General features: G+C 35.0%; 4 protein-coding genes across 4 annotated transcripts; 1 reads left to right on the forward strand and 3 right to left on the reverse strand.

Moving 5' to 3' along the window:
- Positions 1-1,972, reverse strand: LOC142972479 (mitochondrial inner membrane protease ATP23 homolog). The gene is made up of 5 exons (XM_076113650.1): positions 1,562-1,972; positions 1,398-1,443; positions 1,227-1,308; positions 683-907; positions 1-274 (listed from the first exon to the last, which is right to left on the reverse strand). Exons 1-5 carry the CDS (start codon positions 1,785-1,787, stop codon positions 80-82), a joined length of 774 nt encoding a protein of 257 aa, XP_075969765.1. The 5' UTR covers positions 1,788-1,972; the 3' UTR covers positions 1-79.
- Positions 1,973-2,119: 147 nt separating this feature from the next.
- LOC142972478 (protein-lysine N-methyltransferase EEF2KMT) lies at positions 2,120-3,686 on the reverse strand. Its single transcript, XM_076113649.1, has 5 exons — positions 3,503-3,686; positions 3,110-3,430; positions 2,763-3,018; positions 2,459-2,674; positions 2,120-2,229 (listed from the first exon to the last, which is right to left on the reverse strand). Exons 1-5 carry the CDS (start codon positions 3,584-3,586, stop codon positions 2,123-2,125), a joined length of 984 nt encoding a protein of 327 aa, XP_075969764.1. The 5' UTR covers positions 3,587-3,686; the 3' UTR covers positions 2,120-2,122.
- Positions 3,687-6,514: 2,828 nt separating this feature from the next.
- On the forward strand, positions 6,515-11,302 carry LOC142972482 (uncharacterized protein YdcI). The gene is made up of 12 exons (XM_076113654.1): positions 6,515-7,219; positions 7,297-7,450; positions 7,788-8,014; positions 8,438-8,683; positions 8,761-8,995; positions 9,068-9,189; positions 9,271-9,418; positions 9,696-9,779; positions 9,854-9,996; positions 10,229-10,441; positions 10,523-10,779; positions 11,001-11,302. The coding sequence occupies exons 1-12, from the start codon at positions 6,792-6,794 to the stop codon at positions 11,186-11,188; spliced, it is 2,445 nt and encodes an 814-aa protein (XP_075969769.1). The 5' UTR covers positions 6,515-6,791; the 3' UTR covers positions 11,189-11,302.
- On the reverse strand, positions 11,261-21,874 carry LOC142972480 (cilia- and flagella-associated protein 65-like). The gene is made up of 26 exons (XM_076113651.1): positions 21,653-21,874; positions 21,348-21,567; positions 21,017-21,171; positions 20,706-20,825; positions 20,340-20,622; positions 20,158-20,239; positions 19,877-20,054; positions 19,589-19,695; positions 19,364-19,496; positions 19,126-19,289; positions 18,750-18,917; positions 18,597-18,663; positions 18,257-18,427; positions 17,894-18,082; positions 17,559-17,635; positions 16,757-17,027; positions 16,199-16,441; positions 15,597-15,770; positions 15,054-15,197; positions 14,377-14,492; positions 13,995-14,114; positions 13,693-13,825; positions 13,290-13,427; positions 12,518-12,633; positions 11,766-11,888; positions 11,261-11,455 (listed from the first exon to the last, which is right to left on the reverse strand). The coding sequence occupies exons 1-26, from the start codon at positions 21,773-21,775 to the stop codon at positions 11,350-11,352; spliced, it is 3,921 nt and encodes a 1,306-aa protein (XP_075969766.1). The 5' UTR covers positions 21,776-21,874; the 3' UTR covers positions 11,261-11,349.
- Positions 21,875-22,126: the final 252 nt, after the last annotated feature.

Below are 22,126 nucleotides of genomic sequence, written 5' to 3' on the forward strand. Positions count from 1 at the left end.
TATTTCAACAATGTTTTGATAACAATATTATACATACATTACACTATCTACATAAATAGACTACGAAATAAACGATGATCTACTCATACCCATAATATGATGCTTCTCTGAATGCTCTCGTCATATCTTCAGAGTTTCGTCTGATGCGTCGACCAATAGGCTCAAGGTCTGCATAACATTTGGGGAACACTTTTTCTATAATTTCTATAGCTTCTTTCTTTCCTATCTGTCTCACAGCCATGACGGAATATAGTGCTTTCGTTTTCACACAATCCTGAAATTAAGACTTATTTAACATCACTCTCCAAATATTCTAACATAATGGAGACTATGTCAATAGTTCCCTTAATCATTTTTTTACATGAAAACATAATAACACACCTTTTTACCATAAGGGTTGAAAGAGACCAAAGAATATTAGGGTATTTATAATGTTCTAATGAGTCATTAATAACTGAAGCACATTTAGTTGCTCAACATTACGTTGTTAGAGACTTACCCTCTTATTCAGAAAAATATATGAATTTATGAAAGGCATATAAAGTGTTTTGTTTCTTTCACTCCTTAGCGAAATGAAAAAGAGAAAACATATTTTAGTAGTGTTTTAACTAAAATAGGTTTAAAGTGTGTTTATGAATAAGAGGGTTACCCTATAACAATGTGTTGACAAACAATAATTTACCTGGTGTGCTTGTTTAATCTTAGTCCATGAAGCATCTCCTTGTGACCAGGCACTTGTAAAAGAACAGTGAGTAAGGTTAGCTGCTCTGATCTCCGTGCACGCTAGATGTTCCATGTTCTTGAAGTCCAGCTTGTTGCGGCAGTAGTCAAACATGTGTATCATCTCATGAGCCAGCACCCCTTGGACCATACCTTGACGAGTTGATACATTTTGACAAACCACTATCTGAAACATAATGTTTTATAGGTATAATATATTTAGGGCATCTAACTTATTTGTCTACATTTAGCAACAATACTTAAATGACTTAAGGTTAATAATGTTGAAAGTAGAACAGTTCATTCACATACAAATATTATGAAATTCCCTATAGGTAAAAGTCATGATTTTATGTTAATATGTGTGGAGTAAAAAAAATATTGCTTGTATAACTACTCTTTTAGGGATCAAATCAGTGATCTAGGTGCATATTGGATATTCTACTATTAGTACTGTGCCACAGATGTCATAAAAAAAGTCAATGTGATATTAAAAGCTAACTCACTTGATTCAATTCTGGATCATATCCTCCACTGACTGAATAGTCACAGACTTCACATGATATGTGCCTCCGAATATCAATGGGACTGTAAATCAATACAACATTTTATATAGTCTCTGTATAACTGCTTGCATATTATTATAGTAAATTCTCACATTCTCTAAAGAAACTTACCATCCTGAACTCTTCAAAGCTGCCATCATAACTTTCACGATTGCACCTGAAAAATTATAACTAATATAATATAAAAAGTACATTGAAAAGGCTTCCCTTTGCTTCATCATCTACAGTTCGTTAATTTATGTCTTAAAATGAACTAAACTATGACTGAAACTTACTGTTCTTAACACATTCGAAGACATGTTGTTCACATTTAAACTTGTCGATATTCTCTTTTCCCTCTTTACCTATAAGAATGTTACTAAGTTTGGCCGAAAAGGTTCCGCGCCTCTCCGGATATAAGTCATAACCCCAAGCCTCCTCCTTCTTTGGTGCATCACTTGCTTGGGTCTTGCTGCTACCATTATCCGCAGCTTTAGTTTCTGCAGCCTTTTCATCAGGCATTTTAAGATAAATTCAATATTATATCTAAGTTGAGGTTAGTTTCTCCAAAATTATAAATGTGAATGAAAACTTCGTAAGGGAAGGCTGTAGTATATGAAACAGTATAATATTATTATAAATATACAACATAAGCCAATTGTTTTAAAAAGTTACAAAGAAAATTTATTGCACAATTTTTCAATGTATTATCGGAATATTATGACAGATTTTTTTCGTAAAATACTGACATTGACATACTTTTACTCGTCTAGAAACAAAAACATAAAAAAGTACTAGCTAAGCTAGCAAAAAGTAAGATTTCAAGTTGTTTTGGAATAAAATTGCAATATTTAAGATTAGTTATTTAATTTTATTTTAAGCACACATTTCTGTATTTTTTCATCCCAGTCTATAAACACGCTTTTAATCATTTCTATTTTCTCGTACTTCAAGTTCATTGAACCTGTAAGTAAATAAAAACTATGATAAGTACAGTATTAGTAAATGAAGTAGCTATGATTATTATTTTAAAAAGAGAAAGCCGTGAGTTTTTTGCCGTTCCTTCTCACAAGCAACAGCTTTTCTGAAATGGTGGTAGATAAAAAATATTTTGAAGATTTCAAATGCTTGTTAAAGTTTATGAAATAAAGAATATTTGACTTTGACTTTATTAAAGATTTTAAAATACTTACTTAGAGTTTCCAAGAAACCATTAAAAGTTTCTTCATTTCTTATTACACTAGCAATATAAATGTCGATGTCTCTATTTTTAATACAAAATGTTTGTAAAACATTGCACAAGGGTTTTAATATTGAAGGGTCATACACTATATCTGCTCCAATTACCAAATCCGGAACCATATGTTCATTAAAATGATCCACTTTGTTCCAATCAAGCATGGTTGCACCTAACAAAAACAAAATTAATTAAAAAAAACATAATGATGTAGATTCTTATCAATGTAAACATTTAAAAAGTAATTAAAACTAATATACCTATTGTTTTAGGTCCATTTGTAAATAATGTTGGTTGAGACACTTTTTGTTCATAAGATGGAAAATTAATTTGAATATTTTCAGTAATTGTTTTTAATACTTCATCATGACAATCACTGAGGACTAAGGATTTAATATCACACATCTTTGCAATAGTTATGCCTGCAAAACCAACACCTGAACCCAGCTCTAATACATTTTTATTTAAAAATAAATCCTTATTGCATAGTGCCCAGTCTGATAACATTAAAGCAGCCTGTAAAAAGAATATGATAATCATGTAATAAATTTACCAAATAAATTTATATACAGGAACAAAAAATATCTGAGACATTACAGTTACATACCTCCCAAGTCTTTAGTCCAGTTGTCCCATTTACCACCATATTCCTTGTTTCTTTTATTGTTATAATTTTATCTAAACTTTGACCAACAACATAGTGTTTGTAACAAAAATTGTTATGATTAGATACCTTCATAGCTAAACATAATTGTGCATACAGATCGTCATGAACTTCTTGATGAGATTCTAAATATTCAATCAATTTTTTTAGAAATATCTTTGAAAAATTACTGCTTACTGGATACTTTTTTAATAATGTACTATTTACTGTGGCTTCAAGAAATGCTTGCTGACGATTCCAATCTATTTTCTTAATGTCCTCAGGCTGCAATAGAACGATAAAGTAAATTACTATTAGATTAACTTTCAATGTTAGTGTTTACATAGTTGCACATACATTGAGGCTAAAACTATGATTCCCGGAGTAAAAATGATGTATTAATTGATTTAACGGATCACATTTTTCCGTTTCAGTAGTCATTTTGTCACTCAGTAGTAATCTAAATGGAATATTAATTTTGTGCAAGTATCTAAATAATGAATGAAATCAACTCCACGTGAATAAAAATGTCACTTTGATCATTGACGTTTAAGTATGTACGAGTGTCACAGCCACTATGACTATACGGCTTATTATTTCCGAACGAAATATTATTCCTTTCTACGCATATGAGTACCGCAGGTTAAGTTAGTTTATATTATAGCAAATTTTTAGGCAAGCGATCAAGTATGATAAATATCATCATACCTAATGCGTTAAAATATATAAAAGTATGAAAACTTTTTGAAGATTTTGTTTAGATATCGGCCTGGACTTCTATATACTGGTTTAACAAAAACCTGAAAAGGAACGGCCGACGAACAGCTGTAAGTAAATGTCATCAATGTCATGTTTATCACGTGACGTCATTTTTATTCGCTCAAATTGTTAAAAAGCCGTTGCCGTTGTTTGCCTAACGATAAGGAGTCCTATGTTTATAAGATTAGGTTTGCAACTATGTGTGGGTAACTGTGCTCGAATGTTTACTACCCAATTGCGTTGACTTTATGTTGTGATTGGTGTAAATCATTCATTCAGCCAGCGCATAACTACTAACAACTGGACGTAGTTATGAAAGAACGTTCCAATCCACACGCAGGTCAAAATGAGTAAATCGCGTTTTTGTAATTTTGTGGTACGCTTTTTTTTGGTAGCGAGTACAGCTAAGTAGTATGTATCACTGCAACTAAATAAATAAACTTTATTTTTAAATATACTTGTCACTAAAATTTATTCATATTTCTCATACAAATTATGAAAAAAATGCACTTGGAACGTTTTTGAAAAAAGGCTTAATGTATGGAAGTAGATTTTAACTTAATTTGCAAAAACGTTCCAAAATGTTACAATTGCTATATTTTGGTAATTAATATATATATTTTCTAAAACATAAGTAAAACAATGAAACATTATTAAAACATATTTTTTAAGAAATATTCATACATAGCTGGACCCACGCAACTTCGCTTGCGTCATATAAGAGAGAATGGGTCAAAATTTTCCCCGTTTTAGTAACATTTTTTACTGGTACTCTGCTTCTACTCGTCGTAGCGTGATGATATATAGCTTACAGCCTTCCTCGATAAATGGGCTATCTTACACTGAATGATTTTTTCAAATCGGACCTGTAGTTGCTGAGATTAGCGCGTTCAAACAAACAGACAAACTCTTCAGTTTTGTAATATTAGTATAGATAACATTTTTTATTGCTACTCTGCTCCTATTAGTAGTAGCGTAATGATATATAGCCTATAGCCTTCCTCGATAAATTAACTATCTAACACTGAAATAATTTTTCAAATCGGACCAGTAGTTCCTGAGATTTGCTCGTACAAACAAACTCTTCTTTTCATTCAGCTTTATAATATTAATATAGATAACATGTGATGTATGTGAAATATGTGAATGTAAATTTTATTGTGATGATTTTCCACAAGACGAAAATAAATTGGGGCACTCCGGGACGGGGGCTTCGGGGATCGGGGTACTCAGAGACTAACCCACAGCGTTTGGGGTCATAGGTAGACTAAGGTTTACCGTAAAACGGGGTGAATAGAAACGATTTTCAACTTTGTCCTAAAAATTTGTTGCGAATAACTTGTTATTTTTATTGTCGGGTTCTTTTATATCATGTCCGGCGCCATGAAGAAAGAGCTAAAACCATATTTGTCCAAAAATATGCATAATTTTACGATTTTTCCTTAAAAAATGGTCATTTTCTATTCACCCAGCGATAGGGGTAAATCGAAACGACCAAAGGGGTGAATGGAAAAACTGTTAGGGCTGCCAAAGACGACTTATCCAACATACTGAAAAGGGAGGTTGTGTGTTTAAAAATTTAAATAACCGTTGATAATTACTTTAACTGAAAAAATAAAGCAAGATAACCTAACTAACTTTCATACTATATGCAGTAGTTTGCCGTTATAACTTTGATACAATGATAATTGTGAAGTTCAGAAGATTAATGACTATTAATTTTTCATTGTTTATGTTAATTTTGTTTACAGTTTTTGACAACCCTATTTATTAATCTCTATTGACCCCTCACTCGTTTCTATTCACCTCTTACGCGTTTCTATTGAACCCTGCTATGTTTCCATTTGCCCCATACTGTAGTTCTATTCACCCTTCAAACGATTCTATTCACCCCGTTTATACAAAAAAAAATACTATTTCCATGATTTAAACATATTTTTTAGATTTAAAAACGTTTCTTCAATTAACAATATTGTATCTTTATAAATTAATATACACCTAAAGACATAAACACTCCAAACAACTCATTAGAAAAGAAATCCCACTTTAAATCCAAAGTTTTGAGGGTCGATATTAAGGTATTCAAGGACGGTAGACTTTGAAGCAATTTTTTGGGTATAAATATCAATTTAAACAATTATAACACCGCAGAGAAGTAATATCGCCGTGTAATCATTTAAAATTTGAACAAAATTCTTCAACGAGAAGTACTCAAATATTAAAAAAAACTTGAAAACTTTCCTGATTTTTTTTCTATTCACCCCGCGAATTCTATTCACCCCGTTTTACGGTACTTTTACCAATATGAATTTATTATCGTCACGTTATATATAAAGTACCTACATGGAATGTTTTGAAGAAATAGATAGTAAGAAGAAGAAAAACAAACAAGATGATTGGATCATTATTTTTATGTTATTCAGTCCAACACGTATTGAAACAGTACGATCCAAATGAATTTTCATTTATAATTGTTATTTTTAAAAACGTTCCAAGTTGATTGAGTCATTATTCTTATTTTATTCAGTCCAAAATGTAATAAAATATAACGATCCAAATGGAATGTCACTTTTTAAGATTTAAAATTATTTATTTTAAAACGTTTCAAGATGGATTGGATCGTTATTTCTATTGCATTCAGTCCAAAACAAATAAAAATAGTACGATCCATATGTAATGTCACGTTATACGATTACAATTTAGATCTTTTGGTACGTTTTATCATTTAGACCGTGTAATTATTTCAGTAGTTATTGTCGTAAAAGAGTCAGTGTCTTCACCACTAGATAGGACGATCCAAAATACCTAGCTTGGGCTCAAAAACTCAATTTTGACCACCTTGTGGATTGGAACGTTCTTTCATAACTACGTCCAACTACACAAAAGTATGGAAAACTCTCAACAGTCTGAACGTAAACTTAGAAAACGTAAGGTAGAATCAACTGAAACTGCTCCCAAAACATCCCGGAAAAAACGAAAGACTGAAGACGGTGAAGTAGACAAAACAGAGACAAAAATGGGAAATCTGAAATCGAAATTGTTAGGAACGAAAACTGTAAAAATTGATTCGGTTAAAAGTATACAAAAAGTTTCTAAAAGTGACGACATTGAAAATGTCGAAGAAGAACGTTACTCTAGTATTGATACAGAAAGCAATATCGGCAATGTATGGAATGAGTCTCAAATGTTGTCACAAGTGGCAAAAGTACCAATTCAATTGGCACAAAACTTTGTTAATTTACTCTCTGAGGGCTGTACTCTTCCATTTATAGCTAGATACAGGAAAACTGCTGTGGCTAATTTGATGCCTGACCGGTAAATACCATTGTTTTCATTGTTTCAAGTTGATATTTGTATATTTATAATATTTAATGACAATTTGTCTTCTTTAGCCTTCAGGAGCTACATGAGAGTTACATAAACATTACACAGCTAAAGAAAAAAGTGAAAACTGTTATTGAAAACTTAAAGAAAAATGAAAAACTAACTACTGATGTAGAGAAAAGTATACTAAATGCTAGAAACTTATCTGAACTGGATCTAATAGTAAGTTTAGTGTTATTTGTTTATAGTTATAACATTATACCAGCTGTTGCCCTCTACTATGTCCATGTGGGTATGCAGATATGCATTGTTATTAAGTCTGTGCATACAAACTATCATATTTCAATATCAACCCTTAGGGGTTGAATTTTATAGAATCCCATCTAAGTAAGCACTTATGTTCTAAATAGAACCTGCATGCAAATTTTTTATTTCCCAGCATACCTATGTTGTTTCTGAGATCTTGTGATGAGTGAGTGACCTTTTCCTTTTATATCTATAGATTACTACCCACATTATTATGATGCAACAGTACCTACATATCTTCTTAATGTTTCAGTATGCCCCTTTAAAATCACATTCACTATCATTAGCTGAAAGGGCTCGGAACCTTGGTCTCGAACCATATGCCGTAAGAGCACTAAACGGAGAACATATTGAACTGAGAAACTTATGCAATGGCAGTGATGAACTGGCTACAGTGGAGAAAGTGGAAGCCCATATTACACATATAGTAGCTGACATCATTTATAAGGATACAAGAGTTTTAGAACAAATGAGAACTCTGTAAGTTACATTTAACAAGTATTATTGTAACATTTTAGACAAAATAAACAAGTTTGTGGTATGGTTAGTTTCTGTTGATCATGAGGCTTTAGGTTCAATTTCCAGATGGGGAAAACTTTTAATGTTTTCTAATTAACATTTGAATATTTCTGAATACATCATAGCAGAGATTGGCCTGATAAATGGCAATAGACTTGTCCTCTTGAGTCTTGTTACACTGTTAATGGAGAAATGCTAGTATTTGATATACCTCTACCTACTCCTTTGAGTAAACATGATTTTATTATATAAACAACATCAAAGAATTGTCTTTATCTTTTATCTTAAGTTACATCTTATGCTGCTAATCTTATCATTTTCTATTTTGGACATGGAGCGGAACATTGTATTTAGTTTTAAAAATCCTTAATTTTTATCTTTCAGAAAAGAGGAAACAAGATTCACAATTCAAAGTAGTAGGACTAGGAGTTCTACTAAAGAAAAAGAAGCAGATAATAAAAAGGTTGATTCTAAATCAGACCCTGAAACATATAAAATATATTTTGATTGGAAGTGCCCAAGTCACTTTATAAAACCTCATCAAACTCTAGCATTGAACAGAGGTGAAGATGAAAAGATTCTATCAATAAAAGTAGTTGTTCCTGATTGGTTTTATAATAAACTGGAAAGGTACGTAGACAATTTACGCAACAAACTTTATTAAAAGGATTTCATTTAAAGTAGTTCTAAATTTTTTTCCTTCTTAGGTTTTGTCTCACTTTGTGGAACAACGCCTTTTGGGTCCGTAAAGGCTTAGGCGATGCATATGCTCGCCTGATCAAGCCATGGCTCTCGCGTCATGTGCGGGCTGATCTCACAACTGTTGCACAGAAGGAAGCAGTGAAAACATTTACCACAAATCTAGAAAAATACCTGCTGACTGAACCAATAAAAAATAGAACCATTGTAGGCTTAGACCCAGGCTTTAGAGCCGGCTGCAAGGTAATAAGTTGTTAACAAAGGTATTGTTTTGGATTCCTTTAAATTCAGTCAATAATTATTTACCCATTCCAGGTTGGTGTTATAAATTGCAATGGTGAAAAACTGGAAGCTTGCACTTTACATCCAGATTTGAGACAACATAGAAATAATGACTTGGCTGCCAGACAACTAAAGGATCTTATAAAAAAATATGGGTACTTAAATTAACTACATGAACACATAATTTATCGTTGATAATGATGATTATTATGTATTTTTTATGTGAATTGTTACAGAGTAGAGCTCATAGGCTTAGGCAACGGTACAGCTTGTCGAGAAACAGAATTGTGGTTGAAAAGTCACCACATATCAGACAATGTTCCAATAATCATAGTCCCAGAACAAGGGGCTTCTATTTATTCTATAAGCAAGGAAGCCCAAAAGGTTTGATATTAATATAGTTACTGAAAATCACCTTATCTGTTAAAGTTATTTTAAATTTGAAACCACCTTAAAGTAAGATAAACAGTAGTTGTTCCAATTTAGAGAAAGTAGCTGATAACTCATAATATCTTTAGCAATAAAAAGCCATCATTGATGCGGAAAGAGACAGCGGCGCGGAGAAACGGACTAGTATTGTGAACCAAGGAGTACACAAAATCTCCGCTCCTCTACTGTGGTTTAATTTGATTGGTTAAAACATTTTTTTTTTATATTACAGGAACACCCAAATATGGATCCAAACTTAATATCAGCATTGTCAATAGCTAGGCGAGTATTAGATCCACTCGGAGAGCTGATAAAAGTAAGAATTTATCATATCACTTTTTGTTTGCCTTTCAACATTTCGCAAAAACTTATGAGGTTTTCATGTTCTAGGTAGAACCGAAGAACTTAGGGGTTGGTATGTACCAACATGATATTCCACCAAAAATGCTGGAAACCGCCTTGGATTCGGCTGTGGAAAAGGTTGTCAGTTTAGTTGGAGTTGATATCAACACTGCATCTCAAGCAATGTTAAGGTATTGTACCATTGTACATTCACAAATAATTACATAAATAATATCACGCGTGTTATAGCTGAAGGTAGAGGTGTATGAGATACACCCGCGTTTCGCCATTATCAATTCTAGACCCATGTTATAGAGGGGCGAGCCTATTGGCTTTTACTGGGCATTTATTTTACCTATTTACGTACTAATATTTTTTTATTACATAGTGATGAACTAATAACATAAATTTTTAAATCAACAGACGAATTTCTGGTCTCAATGAAGGCAGAGCTAAGAAAATCATAGAATATCGCCAAGACCACAATGGGTTTTCGTCGAGAGCAGAGATTATGAAGGTGCCGGGAATAGGAAAAGTTACTTTCCAACAATGCGCTGGTTTCCTGACTGTTCTGGATAGTTCAGAGCCATTAGACACTACTATCATACATCCTGAGAGTTACAGCATAGCTAAGGCGTAAGTAGTACTTACTTCTTTGAATAAATATTGACTTAAGTCAGTGAGTCTTAGATTAATAATCGTTATCCTAAATTACAGGTTTGCTAAGAAAATCGGTGTCAACATAAAAGACATCACACAGCCAAATTTTCCAGCAATTGTTGAAAGAAAAGTGGCTACAATTGATATAAGTAACACTAGCAAAGAGCTGAAAACTGATACGTGTACTCTAGAGCTTATTATCAATGCTTTCAAGCAGAAGAAATATGAAGACAATGTTATTACATTTTGTAAGCCTGTGTACTCTGTTTCTGTTCAAAATATGGAACAGTTAAAAGAAGGCACCTCGTTAACAGGTAAGGCTTTGTTTTTTAAGTCCATAATATTAATTTAAACATTACCTACATGTAACTGTCTAAGACCTACGAGGATATGACTAACCCCATGTATGAAAAGTTGTTCCCGCTATTTATTATTCAGTACGAGTACGAGTAGTTAATTTACTAGTTCTCTACCTAAATGTATATAAAAATAGATAAATCTTAGTCTAAGTTTTAATTGCATTTCCTGATTCTAGGTGTAGTACGTAACGTGGTACCTTTCGGTTGCTTCGTCGACTGCGGCGTAGGCGACAACGGCCTCATTCACAGGAGCAACTTAGGAGGAAATCAAACACCTAAATTAGGTGACAGGGTCGCTGTCACAGTGATAGCGTCGCCAAAACCAAAGAGAATACAGCTCAAACTTGAGAAAATATTGGACTGATTACCAATAGCTTTTAGAGGGTAAGGTAAGGGTACAATTATTATTAGGGAATCAATAAGAATTTATAATTAATATTATTATTCGTAATATGATTTAAAATAAATCCAATTTATAAAATAACTTTTTATTAATTAATAAGGAATGCATAAGAGTAATAATAATTATTCAGCTTCAAGCATCAGCACTGGAGGATCATGCTTGGGACTGAGGCCGTAAGTGTGGAAAATTGCTTTGTTGACTATTGCGTCGCATATTCCAGAAGTCACCCTGGAAACAACATTCAGAGATATTAGATGCTCATAGCTTAGTGGCATTTTAGGTACGGATGATGTGTTATGACACCCTTCTTATTCTATCGCTAAGCTAAGGTAAACCTAGTATTGCAAAGTAAGGGCGCGTTCCCACTATGTCGTAACGATTAATTTATCGTTGGACGACTGTCGTCTCTAGCTGTTCCCATTATAACGATTGTTTGTCGTCTAAAAATTTTATCGTTTAGTGACTGTCGTATCTAGCTGTCCCCGGTGTCACTATAATCTGTCGTCACTACAAAAAATGTCGTAGACAGTTCGCTCACCTTCGACTCAAGCGCGATTTCTTCTCCTTGTCCATTTTATGCATTAATTGAGTGTAAGTCGGCACTTCTTCCTTCGCATAAAACTCCAATTGGTTGCGGAACATTTTACTGTGCAATGCATCCCTAAAATCAAGTTCTGGTATGATAACACAATATTATGACTTAGTTATACCTACTGTTTATGTATGTGAATGCAAGTTATAATTAACCTATTCTTTAAAACTTAACTATCCTTAACACAGTTAACACTGCTCCCGACCCGTGGTACAACTGCGATGTCCAACTGGTTGTAGCACGGGGAAGTAAAGTTACCCATGGTTCGTTCAACTAAACAAAAGTCACGGCGTCGCGTCGGCACCTGCGGGCTTATCACGTATCTCATTTGACAACTAGTGTACGTCAAATTGATAGTCACTATTCAGTACATTGCTGCTTTGACTTAACGTGTTAGTCACTATAATCTAAGGAAGAAAGCAATGCACAACATAGTGCCTTTCAAATGCTTGTCAAATGAGATACGTGATAGCCCCCCTGATCGCCGTAGCCGAATACCGGCCAAGAGGGTATTATTATGGGTAAGTAGTTTAATACTAACCCTCTTATTCATAAAAATATATGAAGTTATGAAAGGCTGATAAAGTGTTTTGTTTCTTTCACTCCATAGCGAAATAAAAAAGAGAAAACATATTATAGTAGATTTTTAACTAAACTAGGTTTATATTGTGTTTATGAATAAGAGGGTATGTTTTTACCAAAGGATTCCATCTATAACTCTTATGATGTCAACCATAGTCATGTTGTTGCCAGTAGGAGATCTCTCATTAGAAACTTCGTTCAGATCCGTCGATAGTAGATCGTATGGTGGAGCCTGGAAGTGAACATTTGCGTTCAGAATTTTATAAACAGGATTTTTTTTTTTAAATTTAGGTAGATACTTACTTTTTCAATCTGTAAGTGATTGTCTAGTGGGAAGTAATGTCGATGTTACTGTAAAAGCCCGAGCGGTGGTAAATCCTAAGATTTTCCGGTATAACCTAAGATTTACCAACTCGCAATGGTAAAAGTCCGAACAATTCTTTTATTTCGAACTTTTACCTATATTCACTTGATGATGTCGAGATGTCGCCGGAGCCCCGCTTCGCGGGGCTCCTCCTGCTGGGTGGTTAAAAAAAAATAACCACGAAGGCTAAGGTGGGAGCTTCGCTTCGCTCGCTCCCACCTTAGCCTTCTAACCTAACCTACCCATGTCGCTGTGCCCAAAACTCCTTCTTTATAACTATGTCACAGTATATAATTATACCGTGAAATAGTTAGAAACATAGTTATGAAGGAGGATTTTTTTATATACCGTAACATAGTTTTTAAACTCCGGCTTGTTCGGACTTTTACCATTGAGAGTTGGTAAATCTTAGGTTTTACCGGAAAATCTTAGGATTTGCCACAGTTCGGGCTTTTACAGTAACATCGACACTCTTGTAAGCCTCCTAAGTATATTGCTAGACTTCATTTGAAATTATTTATTACCTGATTCCAAAGTTGTCTTAAAATCAACCTTTGGTGTCCATCTCGCTGTCCCTTAGACGAAACAGATACTGTCATAGTCAAGTAGGAGGGTTGTGGTTTTGGTATATCCAACACGTATGGAGGAGAATCGTTTATGTCCTGAAGAATAAACAATTTATTTTTATACTAGAGGCCGCCCGCGAATTCGTCCGCGTGGAAACCGGGATAAAAGTAGCCTATGTGTTGTTCTGGGTCTTCAGCTAACTATATAGCAAATTTCATCATCATTCATATAGTATTTGCGTGAAAGAGTAACAAAGATCAATACATTCTCAAAAACTTTCGCATTTATAATATTAGTAGGATAATAATTAATTTTAAAACTACGTATTTATACCATTCATGTGTTTTGTCTACCACTGACCGGGTGTATAGTGCCTAGTTCCGTTATTATGAACTCTTGATTGCATTTCTCAATTTTAGTTCGTTTCAACAATTCGTTGCGCTGGTATCGCCTCCGTTCCGTTAGATCCAATATTTCACACGCTACCGTCGTTCTAAAAATGCATGAATATTCTTATATCTGCATGTTATTCTTACAGGAGATTAGTTTAGTTATCTACTTACATTATGTTTATAGGAATAAATGAGACAGAAAATTTGTTTACTATTCAAAATAACTTCTCTTTGAATATTTACTGTTATTGCCATCGTTTCGAGACTTACGTGAAAGTGGAAGGCTCTTGCAGCGTATAAACAGTCATGGTGATCCACTCTGAAGACTTTGGTTGAATGATACCCCAACACGGAGTCATCACTACATTCAGAATATTAGCGATTCTTTCACTGTCAAATATAACGGTGTATTAAATGTAGATTTGGAGGAGGAAACTGGCTTCATTTCTGTGATGTCATTTCGGCGGGTTTTTAAAACATTCCTGTACTTTTCTTCACACCTTTTATCGCAACTGAAGGCACTATTCTTTCATTGATTTATCTACAGGAAGCCTATTACTTGGAAAGCGTTCATCTTACAAATAACTTAAAGACATTTTATTAGCAGCTAAGTTATAAAGACCTAACACGATTAATTAATAGAAAAACTTACGGCAACCAAATAAATCGCATGACATGGTCTGTGTCGTTACAAATACTTATTATATCTCGGGATAAAGAGTGAGTGGACATTGGCGGTAATATCAAATGTTCCATCGATAAGTAAACCTGAGAAATTGTTATCAAAATTATTAAAACTAACCAACATTCAATCACTTGTAGCTGTTAAATGTGCATTTATAACTCCATGAACCTTTAGGTATAGCCTTGAATAGAGATAAGGACATAATGTCGCCGGTTAAAAAAATATTTTATCCCCGGTTATTAACGGTTTCTACCCAGCTGACCCGCGCAACTTCTCTTGCGTCACATAAGAGAGAATGGCTCATAATTTTCCTCGTTTTTGTAATATTTTTCGTTGCTCCTCCGCTCCTGATGGCCGTAGCGTGATGTTATATAGCCTAAAGCCTCGATAAATGGTCTATTCAACACAAAAATTATTCAATTCGAACCAGTAAGTAGTTCCTAAAATTAGAGCGTTCAAACAAACAAACTCTTCAGCTTTATAATATTAGTATGTACTTATACCTAGATGTTAGTTTCAATTTGCGTTTTCTTTTATTTAACTTTCGATATTTTTAAAACGCTAAATTCTATTCTTAGTAGGTATGAATAGTGAAGAAACTAATGCAATATTCTAAAGTATTCTGACATATGTTTGCCTCTTACCACTTCTCTTCGATAAGCTTCTCTAATGACCCTCTCAGTGTAGAATGGTATATCAAGTCTAGTTTCGATACAATTAGGTAGCCCTCCTTGCCCTGTCACTAAAATTTTCACTGTATCGTAACCGAACGATGACAGGAATTCTACCTGAAAAAAGCAAACCCTTGTCTAGGAATAGGCACGTAAATACGTTCTTTTATCAAAATCTATCAAAAATCTAGTTTATTTAGGGAAAATCTCTATCCGAAGAAGGAGGAGAATTTCTTTAATTCCAAAGCAACATTAGATATTTGGTAAAGTCATACTTGGGCTAAAATTATCGCTTCAATGAATCGCTTAAACTATGGAAAAGATTTTAATAGTAGGATAAAAAAGATGGATGGATTGTGTGAAAGAGGATATGAAAACCATAGTTGAGGGCAAAGTTGACGGCTGGTAGAGATGAAAAGAAGAAGAAAACATGTTATGCCGGCTCTACTTAATGCGGGATAAGGTCAAGATAATGATGATGTAGACATTCTTGAGAGATTGTATTGGAGTTGTTACCTTATAGTCAATCATCTCAGTAGGCATAAACGCGATAGGTATAGCCAGCTTGCCTAATGGCGGTACTTCTGCAAAGTAAAGCAAGCAACGGAGCGCTCCTTCCCTTGTTACAGGGTTCCCGCGTAACAGTCGCCATGTTGTGAACACGTCTGTAGGATTATACAGCCATATGATCTGAAAGGGTAGGTACCTACCTATTTAAAATTGTGAAAGCTACTAGACGCTTACAATATATGATTATAGATACAATATCGACTAAACATCAAATAGATAGGTACTTAATAGGTAAAAGTACTCTTTCAATCGCTGACGTATCCAAAATACTTACCTACCTCCCTTGCTCTCTAAGCAATTTGCTTTTCTCTATACAATAAAAACGATCGGCTGCTACCTACTACTGGTTGTCAGGTTACCTTATAATACTATCGATAATCATTTTTGTTCTGTACAGACTCTTACTTAGACCGACTTATCATTGTAACTATTGTAAGGTTGTTGTGGGCAAGTAGCTTGGTGTGTTGAAGACAATGTAGAAAGGACACGCAATATGCGAATATCATTCAACGTTTTCTTGTATTGGGAGGATTTTCGGGAAGTCTTACCCTTATGACGGGATCCAAGTTATTAATAGGCACTCTCCCACAATTAAGTACAGCAAGATAGTCATCATCCATGTACAATGGTCTTCGCAATGGTGTCAGCAGGCCTCTCGTATTCAAAGAAGCGAAGATATGAATGTATATGTATATTGTTCTTTGATTAGGCATCGTCATTATGTAACATAGTGTGTTTATACCCTCAACCGCGTATTTGAACTTTAAGAACAGTAGGTTAGGGTTTTCAGGCTGGAATGTGATTGTTATTCAGAATTACAGGACCAAAAGATTGTTTTTGGAGACAACTACAATTTAACGCATTCTCATCTTGTCTTGGCCCGGCTAACCTATTTTTTTTTTCTCGAGGATCACTATTTATTGCTAAAAACCGCATGAAAAGCCATTCGGTAATTTTGAGTTTATCGCAAAGAGGCAAGACAGACACGGGGCGAGGGGATTTTATAATAATTGTAGTGAAGGAACTTTTAACAAAACCTCTAAATACTCTTAGAAACAAAAAAATACATTGTCATGAACGTAGGTAATATCCGTAATATACTATACCGAAACTATGCCACTCAGAGGATACAGTTCAACATAAGTCCTATGCTCGCACGTATGTCTCATTTCATAAAGCGACGTCCCAACATTGACCTCAATCATTTCGCAGTCGCATATCTTCTCTCTGCGTAGGTTCCAAGGTACCGGGGCGGCGTAAATGCATCCCATTATGAATATCAACTCTACATTCCCAGGTCGTACACACAAGTCTGGTGCGTAAAGGTTTACTGATAGTGGTATGTTCGGTCGACTGTCCACAAATGCATTGTTTAGACTGTTGGCAATCGAAAATAAGGATACGTAAAGTGAATCCTATCCATACTACTACTCTGTCTGTCTGTTATTCAATCACGCCTAAACTGCTGAACCAATTTGCATGAAATTTGGTATGGAGATATTTCGATACCCGACATAGGCTGCCTACGTTTTACCTGGAAAAATTACGCATAATGGGAAAATTAAGGTTCCTCCTTCTTTCCTTTCAAACCTGTCTGTCCTGTGCCAAGCTCCGCCACGATGGACCCGCAAATGCAAAATAGTAAATGGGTAGTTAGATGGTTTGATATAACGTAGGGTACCTATATCTCTGCATTAATTAGCTACATCCAAATGATATTGTAGACAAATACGTATTATGTTTAACTGCCCGTGTAGCTACTCGCTGCGAAGATCAGCTTTCTCGCAGACCACTTTTTCCAATTCGCACGATATCTCCAGCGTTTTTAAGGCCAACTTCTACTTAGACCGGTGTGGTAAAAATAGATAGATAGTTGGATAGGTAGGTAGGTAATAGAAAACAACTCACTCCTCTACATTGACGATATTCCACACATCGTGATTGCTCAATATAACTGGACATTTGACTGATATTGTTCGCTTCACCTAAAATAGTTAATTTTTGGCAGGTAACTATAATATGCAAGCAAGTCATATGTAGGTTATTTTTAAACTGAAATTAATATTCGTGTCAAGCGAAGGATGTTTGTAGAGACCGTAGGATAGGGACCGTGGGAAAGCGTGGGCATGAATTATCGACGCCGTATTTTTATTCAAAAGATGTTTGTCATCAAGTAAGTCGTTATATATTTTAATCCAGCCTGTTATTTAAGAGGATAAGAAGATAAAGAGAACCTTTTTTACCTTAATGGTAGGATAAATCCCATCATACCAAATGATACAAATCTTTTTAGTAATAGGTTGTATTTCTTCAATCTCGTCGTACTCGGTACGGAAAAGCACTGTGTACATTATTTTTACTTGTCTTGGACCGGCTCCGTCTGGGACCACAGTCATCCGGACTTCACAGTGGTTCGAAGGCTTCAGGCTGTTCTGCAAGAGTATTATAAATTTCGTATCTGACTAATACTTATTAGAAAACTGTTACGTTACGGTTTCCGAGCTATCAAATAATAAGGATCTATCACTTCGTGACTGGGCATACAACTACCAAATCTACGTAACTAGATACTTTCGTGTAAAAAATTAAAAATACATAATACTTACAACAGTAGAGTCAATTTCAAATCTATCACCGCTGAAATCATCTCCATTTCCGTTCATGATATGGTATAGCTTAGACGTGAAGTAGCAAGAGCCGTAATTGTATAAAGTTACAGAGAACGTCAAACTCTCTCCTACTACGATGTCGTGCAGATTTGTTGATTTTGGCAGAACCTAGAAGACAAGCTAGTGAAAATCTATATTCTTATTGCCCCATAACATAAATAAGTCTTAACTCCTTAGCGGCTACGCCCTTGACATTAAATAGGCACTCATAAAAAACTAAATCCATTGTAAGCAAACAATAAAAAAGTACTTATTTCGAATCTAAGACAAATATTACCCTCAAATCTGGATATTCCGAAAACCCGGAAATGTGGATGTATACTTCTGTTGGCTCTCCAACTGGCCTGAAAACAAATTCCATACAAACTCGTCCTTGAATGGTCCAGAAATATAAAGTTTACCATTTCACAAGTATAAACTGATAGTCTACCTGCCATCTATCAAGCACACGCAAGACAAAGTGATGGTAGTCTCATACACCTTGTCCGGTTCTCTCGGAAAGAACCACCAGTGATAATGAACAATCTCTTTGGGAGGCAACACTATCGATCCACCGAAGTCAGCTCCCAACCACGATGCATAGTTCAATACTCTTAAACTGTCAAATTAAAATGTTTATTCTAGTTATAGGATCTATTATGTTCTTTGCATGTCCGAGAACTCCAAAATTGAAGATGAAAGTTGGTAAAGAATCCAAAGGCACATATTTTAAGGCTGGACCACGACCTATTAATAATTATTTGCCCGCAGCGCACTAAAGTTATAAAGTGTCTAAGCGTTCTAGAACTAGGGGTTTATATACGAACTGAATTTCCATCCTAGTAAGATTGTGAAGATAAGAGGTGATGTAGTTAGTGCATCCAGTAATAGTCGGCTGGAACTCCAACATCGCGTGCGTGGCGGGATGATAGCCGTGAGACATCACTTCCACTTGACTCATCTCCGCATTACCCGTGAAGCAGATACGAGACTGGATTAACGAGCATTATATTAATGACTTATTTTTCAGTACAATGAGATACAAACGTAGGGTAGTCCACTAACTTTTTGCACTTTATTGATAACCAAATCCCACGTTTCACAATAATCTCCGAAGCACTTTGGTTCCAACGCAACTGATATAATCTGCCATCCACGTCCTTGAACTATTCCACATATAGGCATCACTACAAAGTTTCTAAAACAGTAGCATAAATTCAGATAGGTAAGTGGCGTGTGAGTCGAGAGTTCAAGGAAGTTCAATAGTTGCCGTTTGAGAGTTAAACTTACGTCCCGTAAGGTGCGTCAAACTTGAAATGCATTGGAACCTCGAATTTGTTAGACAGCATGAAATTTGCGAAGGTGGTTCTTGTGGGTACTGTAGGTGGTAGAATAACCTAAACAATGAATTACATTTTAGTTTACAAAACTTAAATTCTCCGTATTTGTTAATGGCATCGGTGGTAGTCGGAGTACTAAGGGAATCTATTGTTGGCAACGGGATAGGTACTACCCGAGTTTTTCCTTATGAGTTCTTTAACGACAGTGTAGAGAGATTAAGCTAAATGAGAAAGTCACCTCAATAGGACAGTCCCACTCAGTGATCCACTCCGTGCAAGGTAACCAAGTGTTCCCGGTGCAAGGTATACGAAACCAAGCGTGTTTCGACTTCGACACATCAGAGTCTTCGCTGTAGCATTTGTACTGATAGTCCCCACACATCAGATAACCGTACACTTCGTTCTCGATCTTAGGTCTAACACAAAGAATCAATTTAATTAATCCTTTTTTTAGTTACTTAAAAATCCAAACCAAAATCTTAGGAAGGGAAATTGGAGGCTCTATACGTAATGTCTTACCTAAATCTTACTGTGAAGAGTCTTGATTCATTAGGAGGTATCACTGAAGATATGGGATCTACGATAAATACCGTATCTGGATCTGAAAGTGTTAAAGCATAGTCAAAGAAGGTAAGTATCTATCTAGATACTTAAGTACCACGCCGTTACAAATCTGGTAAAATTTATTCACCAGTACTTACCTGGCATCCACTGAATGTACCCTTCCTCCTGCTCATGATTAGTAACGCAAATAGTTTGCGAAATATTCTTCGTAATATCGGTAACAGAGCCCGTGCCAAAGTCAAGGTATCTTTCAAATACAGAAGCAGGCGGTATGTAAGTGAGACGATTGAGACTATTCTCCATGAGATGTACGAAACGAGACTTTCGCTTCCAGTTCTTCTCGAAGATGTGATCTTGGACACTGAACATCGGGTTCCCTGGTAATACCACTGTCCCGAATACGTTTAAGAAAAGGGGAGGCTGAAATAAACGATTGAAGGTACCTAAGTCAAATGAAGGTCTGACCAAGGTCAAATTGGAGCAGAGGTAGAAAAAATCTTCACCTGATTAAGAACTAGACATACTAGTTCTGCAGTATAAACTCCCAAAGCAGTTCCGATGAACAGAACAGTAGTGGAAATGGTTTCAAAAGCTCTAATGAGGCCGCAATTACCTGTTGAAATCTAGGACAGAGCGTATTAGTACCTACATCCCTAAACAACAATAAAGAACATAACGAATTGCATAGTTTTATAGGCGAAATTAGTCAAAAACAAGTAAGCGTAATCCATGCCTGTTAAAACATAACGTTTATGTGGGATGTACCTATTGAGTTAAATTGAATAATCGATCTTTCCCCAGTAAATGGACCTACTTGGAAGTATCCTTGACCACCAACAGGCATGTACCACTGATACGTCGTATCAACTGCTGAATTATTCATAATATTTATCGATTGTTTTCTTTGCTCTGTGACATTTTTGCATATTCTGAAGACAAGTTTTCTTTTATCTAAGGATACTCGTGGTCCTAAAATAAAAGGAAACAAGTTACATTTTTGGAAAGATTCTTTCTTATTATTCAACGTACAGCTGCGTGCTACGAACAGCACACGAGAGAAAAGGGGAAACCTTACCGAAAAAGTCAATTAAGCAAAGGATAAAAGATTCAAGAGCAGGTTAATATAGCATAGAGGCGAAGTTTACCGTAACATTTTCCAGTGACCGTGAGCCTGTAAGTATTTTCAGCAGTATCGTCTACAAGAAAATATTCTGTAAACGACTGTCCAACCACATTGGGCTTAAAAACGATCTTGACTCTTGCACAATGACCAGGTTTTACAGGAGTTGATGTTATTGACAAGTTGAACACTCGGTCCACGTTGTTCAAAATGTAAATGTTCGTAACCCTGTATGTTACGCTTTTCTAAAAAAAGAGTAGGCAAGTATAAGAGCATCAATATTTTTTTGGCGTAAGTAACATTTCATGCTATTTTTCAGTAGGTACTCACATCGAAAGTATTTTCAACTGAGACATATTTTTCCATCGCTGTATCCACAGGAATACAACCGAAATCTATCACCTTCACCTCGGATATGCTTTCACTCGTTTTATCCAAACCGCTGTCTTGCATGATTAACGATAGTAATTACGAACTATATTATTATTTATTAGAAACGAAATCAAGAAGAATAAAATAAGAGCGACAATTTATTTGCCACTTGTCATTGTTTGAAATTGCCGCCATTTAAAATTTGCATTCTCTATGGCACAATAGTGCCATTTCGAGGCCGCGGCTGCGCACAAAAGTTATGGATATCTCTAAATACGATTTATACAAACAATTGAAAAAAAATATGTTGTTGTACTATTAATATCGATTATTATTATTTCTATAAGAAAAGTACCTATAAAGTGTTTTTCTTTGGTAAGTGACTTACTAAATAACTATATTATTTTGAGCTACAACACTATGATTGTCTCT

This window comes from Anticarsia gemmatalis, chromosome 4 (assembly GCF_050436995.1).
Source record: "Anticarsia gemmatalis isolate Benzon Research Colony breed Stoneville strain chromosome 4, ilAntGemm2 primary, whole genome shotgun sequence".
In the NCBI taxonomy this organism is placed as follows: Eukaryota; Metazoa; Arthropoda; class Insecta; order Lepidoptera; family Erebidae; genus Anticarsia; species Anticarsia gemmatalis.

Coding starts and splice junctions, on each gene's coding strand:
- LOC142972478 (XM_076113649.1), bottom strand. CDS start 3,586: ATGACTACTGAAACGGAAAAATGTGATCCGTTAAATCAATTAATACAT. Junction 3,431..3,502: donor ATCATAGTTTTAGCCTCAAT/GTATGTGCAACT, acceptor GTTCTATTGCAG/CCTGAGGACATTAAGAAAAT. Junction 3,019..3,109: donor CTGGACTAAAGACTTGGGAG/GTATGTAACTGT, acceptor TTCTTTTTACAG/GCTGCTTTAATGTTATCAGA.
- LOC142972480 (XM_076113651.1), bottom strand. CDS start 21,775: ATGCAAGACAGCGGTTTGGATAAAACGAGTGAAAGCATATCCGAGGTG. Junction 18,428..18,596: donor CGGAATATCCAGATTTGAGG/GTAATATTTGTC, acceptor CTTGTCTTCTAG/GTTCTGCCAAAATCAACAAA. Junction 11,889..12,517: donor GTTATAGATGGAATCCTTTG/GTAAAAACATAC, acceptor ACTTGATTTTAG/GGATGCATTGCACAGTAAAA.
- LOC142972479 (XM_076113650.1), bottom strand. CDS start 1,787: ATGCCTGATGAAAAGGCTGCAGAAACTAAAGCTGCGGATAATGGTAGC. Junction 908..1,226: donor ATGATCCAGAATTGAATCAA/GTGAGTTAGCTT, acceptor ATTATGTTTCAG/ATAGTGGTTTGTCAAAATGT. Junction 275..682: donor AGATTAAACAAGCACACCAG/GTAAATTATTGT, acceptor TCTTAATTTCAG/GATTGTGTGAAAACGAAAGC.
- LOC142972482 (XM_076113654.1), top strand. CDS start 6,792: ATGGAAAACTCTCAACAGTCTGAACGTAAACTTAGAAAACGTAAGGTA. Junction 9,190..9,270: donor GATCTTATAAAAAAATATGG/GTACTTAAATTA, acceptor GAATTGTTACAG/AGTAGAGCTCATAGGCTTAG. Junction 9,997..10,228: donor GCATCTCAAGCAATGTTAAG/GTATTGTACCAT, acceptor TTAAATCAACAG/ACGAATTTCTGGTCTCAATG.